Source organism: Pogonomyrmex barbatus, unplaced genomic scaffold (genome assembly GCF_055798465.1).
Source record: "Pogonomyrmex barbatus isolate J1 unplaced genomic scaffold, ASM5579846v1 scaffold1, whole genome shotgun sequence".
NCBI classification, from domain to species: Eukaryota; Metazoa; Arthropoda; class Insecta; order Hymenoptera; family Formicidae; genus Pogonomyrmex; species Pogonomyrmex barbatus.
Window position 1 is genome coordinate 438,417 of NW_028297098.1, and position 21,514 is coordinate 459,930.

Sequence of the window (21,514 nt, forward strand, 5' to 3'; positions counted from 1 at the left end):
ATCATTTCTATCGGGATCGATTAAAAATATCATTGATTTTTTTTTTAAAATTCAATGACAACAGGTTGAGAGCTATAGATGGAATCTTTATATATGGCGTACCAGCCACGTCTGTTATTGCAATTGGTTCCAATGAATTTCACATCTATAGATTATCAGAAGCACTTAGTGCCAAAGGTTGGAACTTGAATTCACTGCAATTCCCTTGTGGTATACATATATGTGTAACGCATGTGCATACTAAGCCAGGAATTGCCGATCAGTTTATAGAGGATCTTAAGACAGAATTGAAAATAATTATGGAAAGTCGAGATACTTTAGTGGAAGGAAAGGTAAAATCAACAAAATTAAAATTTATAATTCTAGATATCTTACGTTTTAAATTATTAATTATATTACGTAATATTTTTTAGCTTGCAATGTACGGAATGAGCCAAAGTATCCCGGATAGAAATATAATCGGCGATTTTACGAAATGTTTCTTAGATTCTATGTATTATACTAAAGAAGATGAAACACAAAAATAATGACATCTTCCACAAAAAGACATTAATAATTTTATAATAAAAATATGAAATGCATACACATTTCTTATATATTCTTACGCAATTGAACAAAAAATAAAATTCAAAAATATATTTCTTATATTTTTTTGATTAAAATATGTGAATATTTACATAAGAACTGATTTACAATAGAATAGATATTTTTAAATATTCATTATGAATAAACATTTTTGTATTAAATACAGATTTTTGTATATTATACAATATATTAAAAAATAGTTTAGTTGAGTAATTTAAAAAAAATAAGAATATTAATATTTTTACTAAGAAAATAATATAATCTTGTTCTTATATATGAATTAAAGATTGATTATATATTTTCTAATTTACATAGACAAACATATATATAAAATTGCTCAAAATTTTAAGAAAAAAATGTAAAAACAAGAATTTTCATATAATTATGTCATAAAATTATGCATTTTATATACGCATATTAATTATATTTATGCATATTTTGGTTGAAATGTATGCGAAGATGTAATAAATTTGTATTTTCTTTATTAATACTTTATTAATACTGAGTGTTAATGATGTTAATATATTTAAATTATAATGGGAGCAACGTAAATATTCTTTATTTATTCTGAAATAACATATTTTTCTAAATTATTGCTACTATTCTTATTTCTGTGCAGTAATCTATGCTTGTCGTTTATATACTTAACGCTAATGTATTTTATTTCAATATAAGATACAATTATTTTTACTCAGTCCTTCACCAAATCCCTTAGATAAGTACATTCAAGCAGTTATCTTGAAAGTCTCTCGATCTACTTTTCTATTCAGACTATATTTTCTTTCGCTCTACTTTTTTATTCGGACTGCATTAAGAAAATTGCGGCGGTTTTATGATCACGCGTAATTATACCGAAAGAACAGAAAGAGATAAAAAGGAAATGAGGCACAATTAAATTGTTTCTACTCTCGATGAATCCTTTAAAGAATCTGTTAACTCGAATATATACGAGTGACAATTCAGAATATAACTTATCATGTTTCTTATTTACTTTCTTCCTAACATATTCTTCAATCAATCTGGAGAACTAATTTATGCTCAACAAAAAATTACTAATTATAGAAAGAAATAATGGAACGCTAACAAAAATGAACAGTGAAGATTGCTATGAAAATTTGATCAAGGAAACTTCTTTTCTAACTTATACATTGAAAAATAATTTGAAAAGACTCCAGCACTGTTCTCGTTGATTTAGCAGCATTTATTTCAGTATTGTTTCTAAATTACAAGTCGTGTGATATATTTAATCGTGACTGCTAAAATTCTCGAATAAACGGGAGGCTGTGCCGATTTCCTCCATGGAACATACTTCGAGCGACATCAATATGCTTTGGTATGAGAAATATTTTATCGTATGCGCGAAAGTAGTTATGAGGCCAAATGCCGACGTGTGATCTCGCCGCTATCATTATTTATATCGGATTCCTCTCGTTATTACTTTTTCTAGGTAAAATAAAATTGGATTATTTTCAGCGTTTCGGCAAATACACGCAATAGCGCAAAATGTTGTCACATGTATAAAAATTATTTCCCATCGTGTCAGCTGAAAAATTATAGAATATACCGCTAGGTACACACTCACAATAATTGATTTTTTTTTTTCTCCCGAAAGAAGTTACGATCGCGTAAAACAGGTTCGTAATAAAGACTTTACGTAACAGGAGCGTAATAAACAACCGTGAGTGTGCTATTTATTATAGCTCCTGTTTTTATTTACCAACGCGCCACAACACTAAGGTGGCACATTGCAAATTGAGTTATACTCGTGTGTGTATCTTTTCTTTTATTAGACGATATTTTTCACATGACTTATATTACGTGGGTGACAAATACGTAATCCTCACCGTGCTCTATTTCATCTCGAAATAAAGGGGTTCTCCCTTAGCAAAATCGAGCCACGGCGAACGTCGCCTCTCTGACGTCCGAACAATCTGGAATAATACGGATATCTATGTGTAACCCTGTTTGGGCGGAAACAAAAGAAAGGAAAAACGTATCGCGGAAAGCTCGTACGTCACATCGCGGATGACGGTGATAAAGTATTTTTCCCCGATGCGTCCGATCCAAAGAATCGGAAACGAGCGACGACTCACGGACGACACAAATAATGGAACATGTAATTAATTCAATTAAAATGAGGGAGAGAGATGCGAAAGAGAATCCCACGAAAAACTTTTCGCACGTATTTTTGAGCGAATTCCCCGAAACGTTGTTATTCCATCCCTTTTTTTTTTATCTTCGCGACTGTACAAGAAGCAAACCGGAGTAAAAAGATTCGACAGTTTTATATTTCGTAATTTGTCGGGAAATTGTGTATTTCTTCAGCGATCACTACATCCATGGATGCAATCGATGTTTTATTATAGAGGTGCTGAAGAGTTTGAATTATACAAAACATTGTTCAGTGGCTCAGAGCTGGTTAGTAGTCTGTCGCCATGCTGTTTATTTCCGTTATCGCTCCAAAGTTCTTGAATTATTAATTGAAATTAATTGAAATTTAGCTGGTTCCCCTTCTCTCTGAGGAGAGACGTAATTAGAGGGGCAAGAAAATGACGACGAGAGAGTTAAGTTTAGATGGAACCGAGAAGATGAACGATAGGAATGTAATTATATTAATTCGTTTTACTTATGACTTTGGCACAATTTTCAGGTTGAATCTCGGATAAATTACGCGAGATACGAGTGGTAAACAGAGTTCAGTCGGTTTCGAATAAATCGCATGCGTATCTTGCGTATACGTGTATACGCGTGTGTATTATTTATGATAACTATAATATATAATAATTATTTATGATAACATATAATATATAATGTATGTATATGTGTACTATTTATGATAACAGAGATACACAAGCTTTTACTCGAACTTGATCATAATATTCCAGGATTTAGCCGATGACTCTCTCGAGCGAAATAAAAACTCAACAAGTTTGAACGAGTGAGCTTTCATTATTCAATGCTACGTATTAATTATATTAAATGACTCTTCTATACGAAACGGTAGCATGTGTCGTTACATGTGTCATTATATTAATAGCGGGATTTACGGCCGTTTATGCAGTTTCACCCGCCCTCACTTTTCTATTTACTTTTTTGACGCGTGTGCCAACGATCGTGTCATTTCAATATTGCGTCTGCACTGTAATTGGCCGAACGTTCATTCGGTCAGAGTGACAATTGAAAGCGCTATGTGCATAAGTAATTGAAAATATTCCAATCATCGAGCTCGCAATACGCCGTCCAGTATATAATCCCGTACCTTTTTTTTTTTTTTTTTGTCAATTCGATTACCCGTATAATTAGAGCGTATGGCTGAAACGTGAAAAAAATACGCGAGATCCATCTTCTCACATATGTGACCTGTCATTTAAGTTACACGATTTAAAATAAAAAAAAAAAAAAAAAAAGAGAGAGAGAGAAACCGCAGATATATATATGTATATATTTTTTTCAGTGTTGCGTATGACATGAAGAAGCGAAATACGTGAAATAGTATCAGGAATGAGAGACGAGAGAATGACGAGAAATAAATATGAATATCTGTTTTATTTTCGCATTCTTTATTTGTTATTTTTCATCTAGACTTTAAATAATATACAGTTAAACGCGATGTATTTTCCGCCTGTCTCTCTCTCTCTCTCTCTTTCTCTCTCTCTCTCTCTCTTTCCCTCATTCCCTTTTCAATTTGCATTAATATTACAGAATATTTTTATTAACCTAAATAAAGCAAACGAGAACATTCCACGTTTCCATCGAGGCACGTTGCTTTTTCGTTATTATTTTCGTTATTAGGGAAACTTATTCCCGTCACTTGTGCATATTCAAGGGATTAAAATGTGGAATATGAATCTGTGGAATATGAATAAACTCGACAAAGTTTGGACGGGGCTTTTTTTAAATTTCTCTAGAAATCGTTCTATTCATACGCGCATCATGCACATGGGAATGCAATATGAGATGTTGATATATTACACTGTATTTTTAGTAAATGCAGAAACACGTTTGGAACTAACTTTGTTCCTAATGTTAAATGTCCGGTGGCTAAAATTGCGCTTATAGCAACGTGATGAGAAGCCACATTGTCGGCTCTATTGTTTCTATTAGATAATGGATCAATAAAAACGTACGTTTTGCTACGTGGTACGGCGACAATGCAATATTCGACGGAAATGAAGTCAGTTATATAGGTAATTCTATTACGATCTATTTCATTTGTGTGTGTGTGTGTGTGTGTGTGTGTGTGTGTGTGTGTGTGTGTGTGTGTGTGTGTGTGTGTGTGTGTGTGTGTGTGTGTGTGTGTGTGTGTGTGTGTGTGTGTGTGTGGAATCTCGATTCGTACGCGATGTATTAGACGTACGCAAAAATGCATCATGATGAATTCTTAAAGGTACTATGACTGATAGATTTTTTTTACATTATAGATAAAATAAATATCTCCTAATTCGGTTTTAAAAGAGAGAGAGAGAGAGAGAGAGAGAGAGAGAGAGAGAGAGAGAGAGAGAGAGAGAGAGAGAGAGAGAGAGAGATCGCAACGTATAAATAATTTCAGTCTCATCTATATCCCATTATATGAGTGCATTCCATTGAAATTGCAGTGGTATTAAAAGCTATGTTATTTCGTAAAATAATGAATCGTTATGAAACGCATGTGTCGCGCGTAATTACCGTTGGTTCACGTGCTACGTAATTTTTATACCGTTGGAATTCACCGTCGAATTTTATTGCAACTGAATTTCACGCGCAGAGAGCAACAATTCTTGTATGCGACGACGACTGTAACATCAATATACGAAAGATTATTAATTCGAAATCCATTTCAAAATTCATCACTCATCCTCATGGATGTGGAATTGAAGTATACAAATGTCATTTTGTCCAAGATGAAAAAAGCTCCACGTTTTTCTCGTATCAATAAATCAGAAAGGCGCACATCCTTCCCTCCCGTCCCGCAATATTGAGTTATGGCTGGCACTTTTTTTTTCCGATCACGTGAACGTTTGAGGACAATATTTCGCGTGTCATTTTCTATACAGGCGGATCAATTTGTTGGAAAACACAATTCACCAGTAGCATCGCGATACGTCGCTTTTTTAGTGTCGATTTGTCAGCACCTCGAACGCCAATGCTTAATTTGAAAGAAATAAGGATGCACTTTGACTTTGATAAATTTTCTACGATTTCGATTATCGACAAAAAATTTCGTAAGCGTTGATCGAAATAGCGAATAGCAAAGAATTCGAATGATAAACTGAAAGCTACTCCTTTGTCGTGCTGTAGATCATTAAGAAATATCTCATTCATTTCATTTCGAAGTATAATAGAAATGGTTTCTGTTGCTCATAGACAGGTACAAAATAACTCTTCGGTAGATAAAAATTATTGACCGTGAGATTGATATATCCCACAGCGGCCGGAAAGCGAATAAAACGCATACGATCGCACACACACAATCGACAAACTCGAGATTGAATTCCGATGTAAAATTGAGTGGCAGGCAGTAAAAGAAAAGTCACATACGTATGATTTTAATGCATATAAATGACACTGTCATGAGCAATCAAACGGCATGTTACAGAATTATCGAGATATAATGAATGGCTGTCTGAAGATTAAACATTTCCGCTATCGAATTAATAATTTACACCAGAGAAAAAAAAAAAAAAAGAAAAACGGAGGACCTTGACAGCTGTTTTATTTGCATAAGCAAATATCTAAGTATTGATATTTATAATCTTTAATTGGCGAGATGCATTAATTTATATTCTCAGTACTTGGCGGCGATTGAAGCTATTCAAACATAAATGATATATGAGATATTTATGATATATTTATGAGATATTTAAAATGTTAAATTAACAGTTTAAGCAAATAAATGTACGTGCACGTATATTTGCTTAATTTAGTCAAAATATTAATAGATAGTGAGAGCGTTAAGTAAACACAATTTTTCCTCCCGTAAAAATTCGCAATTCCAATATTTATAAATCTGCAGTTTGATGAGAGTTAACACAGCGTCCCGGATTATCTCTATCAATGATAGTAGATACGTGTTTCCGTCGATATCGTTCAGGGAGTGCGAAATTGGAAAAATCTGTTTCAAAAAATATATGACATTTTTTTTGGAAAAATATATATAAAACTGTCGATAGATTCGAAATCCCGGACATGATACGGGACTTATTACGCGTCACGTATTACGCGAAAGAGAAGAGTTTTAGAAATTCATGAATTTCATCTCTTTGCGCTCACAGCTTGCGCTCAAACGCGACGCGAGATTATCTTCAAATAATTCGCATCGGTTCTCTCTCTGTCTCTCTCTCTCTCTCTCTCTCTCTCTCTCTCTCTCCCCCCCTCCCTCTCTTTTTCATCCTTTTTCTCGCTTTCTGGGAACGGGATCGCGGTATTCTCGGTTCCGCTTCCGGTTCCGTCTCTCCGGGGCACTTTCGGTGTAAAGCCGGTGGCGGAGTGTACCCCGGGGTGGCGGTGGACCCCGAGTTTGGGGGCGACGAGCCGCGATAGGTCGGCGTCTGGAGTACGCGCTCTGGGCTGCCGGCGTCGCGAGGCGAGTGCCGCGAGACGGCCGGCCAGTATCGTGGAGGCGCGCGGCCCGTTGTGACCGTCCAACCCTTATATAATTTCATCGCGCACTCCGCACTCCGCACGTACGTTGCGCAACGCGCGAAAGGGATACTTTTCGGAGGACCCACGTTCCCCGACTCATCCCGGCCCCGGTTCGAGTTTTCCCGGTGAGTTTTCAATTGTTTTTCAAGTCGCGCGCACTCGGCGACGAGGCGAGGATTTGATTTGAGCGCTCTCGATTCGAAAAAGAGAAACAGAGAGGGGCAGGGGGAGAGAGGAAGAGAAAGAAAGCGAAGTAAATGGGCGACGAAGGGGAGGGAGTGCAAAGTGGAGAACGTTAACCAAGATCAGCCGCAGCGCGCTGGAAAACCTCACCCCCGAGGGTCTTAAGTTAGCGTCCATTAGCGACGACGTCGACCGTCGGAGTACTTAGTTTTGGAACCCGGGGGTGCCTTTCGTGGAGAGTATCCATCAAGTGCCCTCGCTCGCGTACCGCTACACGTCATTAGTGAGGGTTGCATTTAATGGTGCAGTAAGAATGGCGCGGGAGAAAATGATGGCTTTTGATAGTGATAAGTTTCACGTTGATACACTCCGACGGTGTCATCCCCTAAGAAAAATATAAAAATACTTTTTGCAATAAATGTCTCTCCCGCGAGGTGATATATTTCGCGCGCAAACTTTTTACTGCGCGGGTCACTCGCGAATCAAGATAACGAAAGGTAACGGCGGTCGTTTAACGTAATAAAAAATATCGTTATCGGTCTTCATTTATACCTTTGATAAACGTAACTACTTTTAATAATTGCCATTATAATCATTTTCTTCCCGTCGAAAATCTATGCAAAATTTAATCGCCTTATCACGTTACAGATAAGCTTAGAAGAGAAAGAGAGAAAAAAAACTGTTTCGCGGGCCAGATAATTTTTTAACTCGAATATTGTGTGAAGACAAAGTTTTAAAAGTAGTTTTACCTTTAAGAGAGTAAAAATGTACGGTGCGAGAGGAAAAAGGAAAGAAACGCGCAAGATTAAATCAAAATCGAATTCGAAACAATCCTCCGACGTCGGACTTCGTTTCAACTAATTACTCGCGCACATAGATACAACATCTTATACTTTATGTAACTTTATACAAACAAGATATTCAGGTAATTAACAAACATCGCACGCATTTGAGGTAAAAGCCAAGAACCCGTTAATACCATCATTAGCATGTTGAAAACTTTTTAATGCATCATCGCGCGGCCAGCTATTAACGCGGGAACTTTGTGAATTTTAATTCGGACTAATGGCGAATTATAGCGTCAGAAAAGCGGTTGGAATTTTAATTCGACGACAGTAATTTCGACAGTAAACGAACAGCCTTGATGGCATTTTTTTGCCACTATTTCTTGACTTATTAAACCGGAAATTCACGAGGTTCATCTCTCGTGCGTTTACATCACTCGTAAACGCGGTCATGCAACATCCCGCCTCTCTATCGCGTTATGCCTTTGATTAGTGAGAATAAATACGACGGGCTTACACGCTCGCGCTTACACGTTGAAGCTGGGGCTGCTGAAAATCACGCAATCGAGAAAATCGCGACGCGCGTCGATTCCACTTAATGAAAATTGACAGCGCGTGACGGAGCGCGAATTTTGAGAACGCGACGCAACGATCGCACGGGTCGGTAATTATGCAATTTATGATCGGCGCTCGCGCATGCGTTACAAATATTTAATAACGTATTCCGTTTGGGGCGGATGACATTTAATGGTCACCGAACTATATACGCCACACCTCTAATAAATTGTCAACTCGCAATTGTCCGCGTGTATCAATTAAAAACATATCGACGCCCGCGCCCGAAATTAAAATCGACTTGCTTTCATTCCCCTAACATCGTCCTAATGACAGCTATCGATTCTTCACCCGAGAATGCCCCCTTTCCCCCACCCCCTCTGATCCCTCCTCCACTCCGTAAAAAAAAAAAAGAAAACAAATGGCAAAGCCTCGGTACGTACGGGGAGATTATATCGATTGTGTATAGGCTTCATTCGCAATAACATAATGTTCGATGGCGTCAATAGCGCGTTAAATAAAAATAGAAGTGCGTATTCAACATCATGTAACGAGTTTTTTAAAACCGTGCAACAGATTGCGAAGGAATATGAGCGATAACGAGTATTATCGCGCCGCAGCGCGTGAAGGCTCTTTCCATTGTCCGGAAATAAGTATCTTCCAGATTAGATATTGGCATATTGCGCTTTCGATCGCGCTCATTTAAATTGCATTAACGTCCAATTACAAAAATCTCATCACGGCGGTTGAATTTTAGCATCGTGGGTACGTGCGACTTTTACTATATGTGAATAAATGCGGCACGGAGCGAAATATATCGTATCGCGAACGCGATACCATATTTAATTACGCGATACGAAATGCAATTATCTGCAAAGATAATGATATTAACGATTGGCGTCATGCAAATAAATGTCAAAGAAATCTGCCACGCTGCCAGGTTTTTCCACATCCGCCCGATTATACTTTACACTTTCGAAAGCGTAATTGTCATTGCGTAATTGTTATCTGTCGACACACATTTCTTTTTTAAGTTTCGTTCGGTACTTTTCGTCTCTTTAAATGGAATATAATGTACATCGGTCTTTTTATATCGGAGAATCTCGTCGCTGTAATGAAAATTTATGTTATCGAGGCATTTCGATGCGTCAGCGATGCGTCGAAGAAAATCGTGTACAAAACCTGATTACAAGGACTATGAAATATAGAAAAGAGGTGGCTACGAGAAAAATGGAGGAATCATATTCTGTAAAACGCGACATTCATATTAAGCAGGGCTTTACTTTCTCCGTGTTCCGCGGATTTTCTGAATTTTTCATGGACGACATTCGGCCTCTTCAACTGCTCTAATGCTTACAATACAACTGATTTCGCGGTAGATCATGATGTATCCGTTAGGAAGGTAGACCAAAGAGCAACCCATAAACTCCCATAAACTCCCATAAATTCTGGAGGACTTTTATAAATACGTGCTCAAGCTTCGCTATAAATATGGATAGCCACGTGTTCCTTTCCCGCGTTTCCTTTCCCGTACATCCTTTACATTCGCTCTCAAGTATGTGTGACTCCGCAAAAATAGAATACTCTCGAGCCCTTCGGTTAGACTCGCTGAAATTCAATTAAAAAGGGAACGCTTAATTTCGCCAAAGCACTGAAATTGACTCTCTGTACCTGGTGGAGATATCAGCGAGAATATAGAAGAGTTGATTAATCGCGTACGTTAATCTCTTTGGGAATATTAATATACAATAAATAATGAGAAGCTTGAAAGATACGAAATCGGATATATTACGAAATTGACGTTTTATGCGTGCCGCATTACCGCGTGCTGATTATTGGGAAGTGACGCACGACAGCCGGGGTGTGACGCGTGCATAAATTTTTTCCGGGCAATTTATCTGATCGATGATCGGACAATTATGTCGTCCGCTACATCGACAATCCCCCTCCCCCCCCCCCCCCGTCATAGTGAGATCACTATAGCTCCTCGCTGTGCAGTTTAATGTCGATGCAAGATCGATGCGTGCGTCGGCGAGGCGCGCCGGCCAGAAAACGGAACGTGACGCGATTAAACGCGCGGGTCAGGTGTGCGGGAAACGATCGCTAATATCCGGCCGGGCGGTGCTCCTCGTTTGTGGATTATAATTCTCGCGGACCGGCTTTCAGGCACGCGCCTCGCCCGCCGGTGTTTAATGTCAGCGGATGCTGCGGACGAAGGGCGATTACACCTGGCCCTGCCACGGGGCGGGCACTCGAAGGGGGGGGAGGGGGAACCGATGAAATTTCGCGTTCGGCCGATCAACCGGGGCGCGGCGGGCATGATTGGCGTTCACCGACGTTGACGAAAACACGGCAGCTCGCCGATGCGATGCATCTCGTTGGGCTTCCGGAACGGAAAAAAAAGGGACGTTTTCGACGAGATCGCAACCGCGACGTCGCCTGCCGTCCGTCGCTCGTCCGGTCGCGATATATCCGCGCGAAAATCCGCGCTGTTACGCGATCAAACGCCATCTCGCCCACGCACACACCGATCATGGCATGGCTCTTCAATTATGCCGTGTGCGTCGCGATTCAAAGGGATTCCAGGCTGAATGACTCTGTCCCCGGCGATTCCGAAACGCGGCTAAACTGAAATCCGATCGAGCCACTTTTATTAAATTATCGTGGGAACATATTGTTCGTCGAATACACACGAGGGGGGAGGGGGGGAGGGTAAGATCGACGATGCGAAATCTCTTAATCTTCGTTAATCCGTTTTTTAACGAGGTTTTCAAATCTTAGCCGCAACAGATGCGAAAGTAAACGCGCTTCGAGCTGTGTCCTTGTTTCTCAGGAAACAAGGATATCGTTTTGAAAGATTAAAATTTGAAATTTAGGTAAATCGAAAGTTTCTCTGCGCTGTTTTACGAAAACATTAAATTTTATAGTCGGTTGCATTGAGCAATTTGAAACTTTCCTAAAAATACGGCGCTCTGTAAAACAATTAAAGGACTTTTACGTTGATGCCCGATTCACAAATGAACGGAAGTTACGGAAGTTAGTACATGTTCCACTTCTGAGGCGGAGAAATGGCGCGGGCCGTCGTTCGTGCACATCTGCGAGTACACGAGCTTTCCTCTAGATTTTATTTTCGCGAAACTTGCTGCGATGTTAAATCCTACTTTTCTTCGACCAGATGGACAGATCGTCTTGTACTAGAGAGCTATTAAAGATAAAGGGGATGTAAACAGTAAGCGCGTAATTGGACGCGCCGTGAAATAAAACGTAAGGGGGTAGGTTCGTTGAGTCGGAGCGAAGTTAGGGGAAATTCTTGAGGGACATACACGAGTGAGGCATTTACTGCCCTCCGCTAACATCACGGCGCAAAATTAAGTGCGCAGTATCGTCAAGCATTCGGGACACGCCGGAAGAAACACCGAAAGCAAACACGGAAGTAAATATAGCGTCGCTAGCCTTACCTCGCGCGAGAAAATTCGCGAGAATAGAATAGCCACCGCAAGTAGTTATTTATGTGGAATGTGTTGAACGTAGAAAGTTGAGGATTCCTCAGATAACACGAATTTCCTAGTGCAATTAATATTATAACGCTAACGGATTCCTTCGGAACTACGAAAAATTACAGCGCATTTCTTTCGCTGTAACGATAAATACCGACAACCGCAATAAATGCTGCGCGAACTTTAGATGGTGGTGGAAACGACGAGTGGAAGCATTGTTACGTCTATATTTTTTTAAAGAAGCTTCCTCTCTCTCTCTTTCCCTCTCTCTTTCCCTCTCCTGTACTCCGTACGTGTCACAAGCTCCATCACCGCTGAGCAATTTAATAAGCGCGATAAATGAAACGTAAGGAAATTCAATATCGATATCAAACAGCGGAGCCAGATTACTCGAGATTAAATCTCAGCTGCTGCGATTCGCTCGGGCTCCCGAAATATATCAAGCTGCGTGCGGCGAGCGACATTAAAACGTGATTATCCAATCGCAAATTCACTGTGACATATGCAACGGGTGACTGTCGATAAATCCGCAGTGCAAAGTCTCGGGTTCTATTGAATCTGCCGGTTTTGCATTAACCGGATAAATTATAGTTCCATTCGTTACCGGTTCGCCTGACCTGACTGCGAACCGGCACACTTGGGCTCAGATGTTTCTATGTGAATTCAACATTACGTCTCCCCGTTCCCCCCCCCCCCCCTCTCGGTCTTTGATCAATTGTGCAGAATTGCGTAGGTACCAGATATTCTACATTCGATATGTAATAAGCCTTTCATAAGCCTTTCCCACGGGAAAGCTGTAAGGAACGTTACGTTTTGTTGTAACGTGTTGCAATTTTTTTACGGTTTTTCAACGTATACATGTATATAGAGTGTAATTAATCGTGTTGTGTTTATTAACAATTACCTCGCCTAACAAAAAGTTAGAGCCAAAAAGGTCGAACGCGTGACTGACGTAACGGCGTAACGGAAAACGTAAATTTTGCATGATTTGTGGCGCGGGTTGCGTGCACGGGGGGGGGGAAGGGGAGGGGAGGGGGGGATGGAATTCAATCTTCAAGATGCATAAATAATCGAGGAACATTGAACACGAAGCGAAGAACAAGAGAGAAAGTTTAGGGACGGGGGGGGGGGAAGGGGTTGCGAGCGGGACGAATGGGGGAAAAGGGGGGATCGCCCCCTGTGGAGAATACACAAAGCGGCATAAAAAGAAGCAGCCCCTATCGTTCGATAAGTTCGAGTCGAGTCGACGCGGTAATAAAAAGTGCACCGCGTACAGAGCGGCTGTGATATCAAGAAGCGGCGAAAGAATTTCACCCCGGCACTTTTGTATTTTGAGAAGAATTTCTTTGTCGCTCTTCTTCGGCTCTCATTGATATGGCGAGATATCCCCGATACAGGGGAAAAAGGATTACACGAGCGCCGGTCAATTATAAAAAAGTTCGCGGCCGCCGCGTGTCTTCGAAGGCACGCGGCACGTGCGACAGGATAAAAGGGGGATGGGCATTAATTTCCTTAGCCCTTTCGTACCAACGTTGACTTAATGTCGCGCGCGACATGATTAATTGCGAGTTCACGGCTGGGGAAAGGGTTGATTGATACAACGGCTATAGGACATCCGCTTTAATTTAACGATCCTTTGACGAATTTCGAGTCGAGCCTTTCGAGCTCGGCGAAAATTTTGATTGTACCGCCGTATTTATTCGTTAAAGATGGATGGCCTAAAAATCTCCAGCTAATTGACCGTTGTCGGCGGACGACAAGGCAAACAGGCCCGTTACAATTGTTCATTTCCTGTACAATTATTGCGGCCCGCAGAGTGATTGATTAAGGTTCCACGACGTAATAGAGGAGACAAGATATTTGAGGGATTATTTCAACGTGGAGCGAGACGTATGTATATTTAACTGATATTCACTTTAATTCCATTTCGATTTTTAATAGAGGGAAGGGATCTAATCTCTTTCGAAGGATTTAATTTTTCACACAAGGTTTTATCATAAATTTTTAATTAACACACGAGTGTCCGGGCTACGCTGCAAAGCCGACTGTCTCTTTTGAATATAAAATTAGAAGCAATTAAGACATTTTTTACATTGTGCGTATGCCGTATGAAGAAAATTATTACGGTCCTTAACATTTTAAAATTTAAACGTGGACCTTCGTATATACGCTTTTAGTCGCGCTTTCTTTTTCTCGCAACGAGAGTGCGGTCACTATTCAAGGTTCCTTTCAAAATTTACACCGAGTGCTATCTCATCATATCGCGATGGGAAATATTAAGTAGTACACTTTTCCCTAGCGGAAGACGAGAATTTAATTCAGCGATGCAACCGGCGCTGGAGCCTGACGGAAACTCCGAGTTTAGCGCATATCACATATGCTACCGCGGGAGAATGGACGGCGAGTTACGGTCCTCTCTTGATTTCTGGTTAGCAGCGACAGCGATTAAACGCGAACGACATCGTCAACTTTAATGCGGCTGTTTCGTATTCGACAACAGCTCGCGTCGTCCGTGCGGATCGTGTTGCGCGTAAACCGTAAACCCTAAAGACGGACCTTGCATCCGGCGTCATATGCAATCCGGCGGAAATATGCAATAAATAGAGCTAAATAGCGGAGGGTATGACGGCATCTTTTCATCGACATGGAGAGGCAAATCGTTGAAATGGCATGTACACGAGTATCTTGGCCAGAGGGTGTAGTAACGTACGTACGTACGTACGTACGTGTGTGTGTGTGTGTGTGTGTGTGTGTGTGTGTGTGTGTGTGTGTGTGTGTGTGTGTGTGTGTGTGATGTGGAAGTGCGGAAGTTTGACGAAGGTCGGACGATGGACGGTAATAAATCTTATTATCTGAGCGAATCCAGGCTAATATATCGTGCAGTTGGTGTGCTGCGAATTTTGCCTGAGGCGCAAGGTATATATTTACGTTAGGGACAGGTACATATTTATGAGTGTGTTAGCTATCCTAGCTAACGTATCGTGGGTGGATGCAGGATTGGCTTTAAATTAAGGTAACCATCGGCATTTAACGCCAAGTCAATTAGTCATGGGTGAAGTAACATGTTATTTGGTTCTTGTTGTTATTTGCCGCACACGTTAATTGGACGATTCATTTGTGCGTACGTATGATTTTGATATAATGGAGCCACGTATAATAATATCTTGCTGAAAATTTGAAACTGGATAGTATATAAATATATGCTTTAGATTGATCGATATTTTACAGAATATTATTACAGATCTTGAATATTAATTCGCAAAATATCACGGTTATACGTCATTTAGAAATTAAAAATTATGGAAAAATTTCTCAAAATTAATTAAAAGCTAATAAACGTTTTCACGTAGATAATTTAATTATTATGTTTATGTATATTTGTTTCGAAAAGAATTTACGATTTGACATACTTGTTAAATTGAAAATAAATAAAAATTCTTTAAAATGAGAACTAAATAAAATAAAATAAAATTAAATTAAATTATCAGAGATAAAAGTGATTTTTTAATCCAAATGATTGCTCACATTTTCACGTGAGTATTTATACAAATCGATTCTACTATTTAAAATATCTCGCGAAAGATTCAATTTTCAAATTATTTTTCCATTTCTACTTATTTTTCATTTATTTTAGTGCACATTAAATCCAAAGCTCTTTTCTTCGACCAGTCCCTGTATATTATTTGTTTAAATTAACACATAATTTCACACGAGCAACTCAATAAAATCCCCACAATCTTTGATAAATGTGACATTATTATACCGCGCTTCTTAATGTTCGTGCCGAAGTAGTAGCTTGGCGATAATAAATTTCATTACTCGTAACGCGACTGACTTGTCACCGACTTACCGGTATAAAGCACAGATTTACGATACTTCCGAGACTATATTTCCGCAGGACGTTTGCCGTGCGCGCAAACATGAACCTATGTTTGCTCGAAAATGAAAAGTCAGATAGCGTGCATCAGCGAAACCAGTCCTCGCTATTACAAGGGAAAAGAACGAGTTGTTAAACAAGCCTTCTTTTAAAAGAAAGGCTCGTTTAACAACTCGTTCTTTTCCCGCGTGCGCGTTTTTTGGCCATGAGAAACTAAATTGCCTCGTCTGATAATCGGATTGGCTAAACATTCATTTTAAAAATAAACAGCTTGTTAATTGTATATGTGAAAGTAATTAGCTCTTGACTCGCGCGTTTTTCGATATTTACATGATTAATGATCGTATATATATATATATATATATATATATATATATATATATATATATCAGTGTCATGGCATAAAAAATTCTTCAGCAACATACGTGCGCACGTGGTGTACAGAATGTTGCTTATTTATTTCTCGCACGTGTAGGACGCACATAAATTTGGCGTGGCTTCGTGTAGCCCGCATGCAAAACCATTAAGAAATTTAATGTCATAAATGACATTTCACCGACTTGGCGAGCTTCGAGCAAACGGGCCGCGCCCTTCGCCGGCTATTTACTTTCGCCACACCGAACTTTCTGACGATAAACCGATAACAACGAGTGAGTACTTGGTCGTCAAAGCACTTAATCGGCCGGTTAATCTTCCTTTTGTAAATTGAATAAACTAATGGATGCCGGCGGGTCAAGCAAATATTATCCAAGTGAAATAACCGTGGTGTAATGAATTTCTGTGAGCTTAGCTTTAATGCGTGATCGTCTCATTCAAAAAAAAAAAAAAAAAAAAATCGCAGAACCGTACGCTCAATTATTAGGACCGCTAATGGACCGCGCATATATAATCGCGCTTCGATTATCAAATTGCCCACGAATATTCGCCCGGTCTGCGCATTCCCAGTACGTTATATTATATTCATTTAATCAAAAATTTATTAACGACACGCGCGCGATTTATGTGATTTGATACATCGCGATGGGAATGACAAATCGTCATAAGCGCGACGTGAACGGCCAGGAATGAAATGATCTGCGTCTAAATAGAGTATATATATCCATTAAAGTCAAATTCATTCTCATTAATGTCACACGTAACATAAATCATAAATTTATTAGAACGGCTTAATAAGTTCGTATTCTCTGTACAGATATATCGCATCAACTTTTCGTTTTCCGGTCTGCTTTTTATATATATATATGTAACAAAATATACTGTTTTCCAACTGAAACTAAATATATTTGTTACGTAAAGATAGGTAATACAAATATTATTCCGTTTTGTTTTTGACCCAGTATCCCGGTACCGCGAGCTATCGACATACATAATTAATGCACAGGCATATGCCGCGTATTAGCGATTCATGAATATCTGTTATTTATATCGTTGTTTGATATTCCTGATTCGAATTCCTCATATAAATATGCAGAAGTTGAATTGTGAATGAATTAATATTCTCTTTACACGCTCCCAAAATGATTTGGAGGATCAACGCAATGACGACAGAGGTTCACGAATATCAAAGAGTCCACAATTATGGGATCGTAAATATTTCTGACATATCGTCATCACCGGCTCGGTGAATCAAATAAGAGATAACGAATGCCATAGTATTTTTGTCACTACGTCGCAATTTATTAGGCAGCCTTCTTTCTGCGATATTGCTATTAAGTAACAAATTCGTATTCCAATGGCAGATTCCAAGCTGACGGGAAGAAAGCGTTTTCGTGTTTGCCCTGACTTTTATTAGGGTGATCTTGCAAGCATGCCTCCTAAACTTTATAGAAAATACTCTTGATTTTATTCACCTTATATACGATTTCGACATTATTTCATACGTGAATCTTATACGAAATTGTACAAATTGGCCGTACATTGAATTCGTGTCGAATTTTTTGTCTTATCGGTACTTAACATAAAAATTATTCGTTTCGTCTTGAAGGACGGACGAAGATTACAAAGTTCGAAGTTGACGTTTCCCGATATGTCTCTCAACGAAGAATTTATTATCTTACCCCTCCCAAGGGACGCGACTTGTCTCCGACGAGTATCCACGAGTGTTTCTCTCTCGACAAATAAAAATTGAATAAAATCGAATCGACAACTTACGCTCGAGTAACCCATGTCGCATGCACGCAAGCAAGTTTTGCAAGATTGAATCTACTGACCGAAACAGAGATTCGTCTCCTTTCAGAACAGAAGGTAACTTCGCGCGGCATTCATGACTATCGCTCTTATGATAGAAATTCGATTATAGCGGCGCGTCCTTATCAAGATGCGTACAGCAACTTCTTGTTAAAATGTCGAATGTCAATCTCGTTAGAAATAATTACGATAGCTCTACGTCAACTGAAAATTACATCGCAAAATTACAACGCATCAGTTTCCTTTTGCAGTTTCGTCTCTTTCTCTCTCTCTCTCTCTCTCTCTCTCTCTCTCTCTCTCTCTCTCTCTCTCTCTCTCTCTCTCTCTCTCTCTCTCTCTCTCTCTCTCTCTCTGCAGTCATCGGGCAGTTTTCATAATTTTACGTCTATTGCAATCTAACTGCAGACGACCGTGGCAAGTGGCATAATTACGCGTCGGATGACTCGCCAATTTATGCCGTTATAATGCAACACGATCGCTCTTATTTATCGAGAGTAAAATTTTTATATGCTCTTTTCAGATGCATTTCATCAACCTGGCTCGCGTTTTTCACCTTTTTCCCTTCTCCTACTCAACAGTACAATAAAAAACCTGCCGCAATTTCGCGTGTTAATTATTTCCAGGTCCGTCGAAATAATGACAAACGCCGTTACCGTTTGCGTTAGTGTGTTTGCTGGCGCGCGACGGCATTTCATTAATTTAATTATAGCGTTTTCCGCTTACGTTTTCCTTTTCGCTCCCGTCCCTGACCGAGCATCGAAATTTCGCTCGAAATAGCGTTTTATACCTTACGCAACGTGGTCTCGTAAATTTCAAGTCGCAGCGAAAGGCTGGCGCGATCAAATTTAACCGCGAGAAAGAGAATGGCGTATGCCAGCACGACCTCCTCCCCCCCCCCCCCGTTTGACTAACTTTCAGGAAAACAGCGGGGAATACATATTTATGCGGGAAGAAAAGAAATAAACTTTTCCCCTCCCCCCTTCCCGCGTGAAAATAGCCGGATAGGCAATTTTTTTTTTCGATCTTCCGATGTCTCGATTGAATACTCCGATCTCAAAACTCGGGCGGGTCACGGCGAAGAAATGTTTAAACATACATGTAAATCCAGCGACGCATCTCGTTATACCGGCGATCAAATTTTCAGTGTTCATCCCCGGGGGAGACGTCCTGGCATGCGGCGCGCAAACGGTTTTGCGTATTTCGGAATACTTCCAAAACTGCGAAGCGGGCTGACTGAGGGCGAAACTCCACCGTTTGTAAACAGAGAACTGTGTGATATCTGGGCAGTTTTTGATGTACAATAGCGGCTCCTGCTTCTAAACATCTATTGTCCAACGACAAATAAAAAGTTACGTTGCCTAAAAAGTTATGAAAAGTTATGAAAAGTCACATTGTATGAGGACATCCTTTATAGATCGCTCACCAGGACTCTAATCAGGTACCATCGAGATTTTGCATTGGTCACAGGGATTAACGATCGATATTGCAAGTAATTGAAAGTAATTTGCAAAAAGCGAATTACTTTTATAACGTCTTTTATATTTCATTTATAACTGAGAATATTCCTTATTTTAAAAGAGCTTCTTCTCGAAGCGCATTATTAATCGGATAATAATAATAATAGAATTTATCGCGTTCCGACGAGTTATGTTATGAATTATAGATGGAATAGTTGACACACAGTTTTGAGGCCAAGAATAATCGTTTAAAACAAAAATGCTTCCCTCGTTCGTTTTCCGTTTTCTTTTCGGTGAATGGATGGAGCATTTCGGGAAAAGCGAAATTCGCAAGTGAGGTCAAAATTTATATTTTTTGATAAGTAAATATTTTTTTTGAGAAAATTGAAGTAATGGCATCAAGCATCGAAATATCGCAAATGTGGAACTTACAGAGATTTGACAGTTACCTACTAAAATTTTTTAAATAATTTTTTTGTTCATCAGGAAATGTGTTTCTATCATTGGTTCGTCTTGCGATACCGCTTTGAGTGTACATTTAATAACTGCGGCGGCTTCCTCAGAGATGAAATGTTTCTCTGGGGAAACCGTCGTATCGTGGAGAACGCTCGTGAAAGACATGCTTTTGTCCAAAAATATCCATCCTAGTTTCTCAAACCGTACAGACCTGGACAATCGCGATGGTATTCTCTTTCAGAAAATCATCTGGTCGTAGCGTACATTTAAATGTCGAAACAGCGAGATTTCTCTAAATAATTCCTCTTTGCAAACTGAGCTCTCAATAATCACCATCATTAGCGCATAATTAATTTTAAAAAATATTTCAAAAACTTTAATAACGTTAAATAAAGATATACTTTAACGATTTTTCAGGCAGCACAATATGGCAAAGCGCGGTGTGGCGCAGCTGGTGATTTAATTAAGATTTATTACTTAATTAAGATTTATTTTGAGTAATCAAGGAAGAATTATTGCGCCAAGGATGAACTAGATGACGACAGTAAGATGATAGGACTGATGTTAATACGACCCTTCGAATCGTATCGCTTTTTCGCAATAACTTATGTACATGACACAATATGCATTATACAAGGATATAAATAAAATTAAGATGTAATATAAGAAATTATCAATGAATTTATCTTCTGTCTCGCAATCGTGCGCTTTGTCATATATATATATATATATATAATTAACGGAGATAAATGAAAGGTACGATTATATTCTATCTCTTCTTTCTCTTTTTTTTGCGCAAAATTTATCCCACGTGTACAAATGCACGCGGTCCATGCAGCGACGTACTAAATATCTTATATCACGTAATTACTTCTCTCGTCGGGCATAATGCGACATGTTGCATCAAGACAACGGCGTGCGAATGAATCTGGAATTAGAGCGCAACGTACTCGGCCGATTGTAATATAACAGAGCCGACAGAGTGACTTGCGCCTTGCTCGACTTGCTTTGGCCTATGCAAATCGATCGAGAGCCCGAGAGCAATCTCGCGCCTAGAATTCGCCTCTAACGAAACGGCGAATCGCGCTCGCGCTCGCTACGAGGAACAGTAAAACCCGGTCAAAAGTAATAAAAAGGAATGACGGGGGTATTTCGCGGTAGTGGGGGGGGAGGAGGAGAGGGGGAGGGACTTTACACGAGTAAGCCGTATTCGCGCCGGGCAACGGTTACGTCCTCAGATTACCGTCGTTCCCGTGCGGCTGCAACGCGCAATCGCAATCCGATGCCCGGCAAGACGGATGGCGGCCCGTG

At 39.6% G+C, this 21,514-nt stretch overlaps 2 protein-coding genes across 6 annotated transcripts in view; both read left to right on the forward strand.

The window, feature by feature from the left end:
• Sply (Sphingosine-1-phosphate lyase) overlaps positions 1–1,084 on the forward strand; it is a 3,440-nt gene extending 2,356 nt beyond the window's left edge. Inside the window, exons 8-9 of the mRNA XM_089085198.1 lie at positions 65–332; positions 414–1,084. Of these exons, the coding sequence (XP_088941324.1) occupies positions 65–332; positions 414–527 (382 nt within the window). The 3' untranslated portion in view covers positions 528–1,084. The remainder of the gene's footprint in view (positions 1–64; positions 333–413) is intronic.
• Positions 1,085–7,129: 6,045 nt separating this feature from the next.
• The window catches only part of LOC105430029 (tachykinin-like peptides receptor 99D), a 73,437-nt gene continuing 59,052 nt past the window's right edge, over positions 7,130–21,514 (forward strand). For 2 of the 5 annotated variants that reach the window (XM_089085224.1, XM_011643338.2), the window contains exon 1: positions 7,132–7,331. The gene's annotated coding sequence lies outside the window, so the exon portion shown is untranslated. Of the gene's footprint in view, positions 7,332–21,514 lie in introns of all 5 variants that reach the window. The other 3 variants (XR_968172.2, XM_011643339.2, XM_089085225.1) reach the window with 2 other exon arrangements.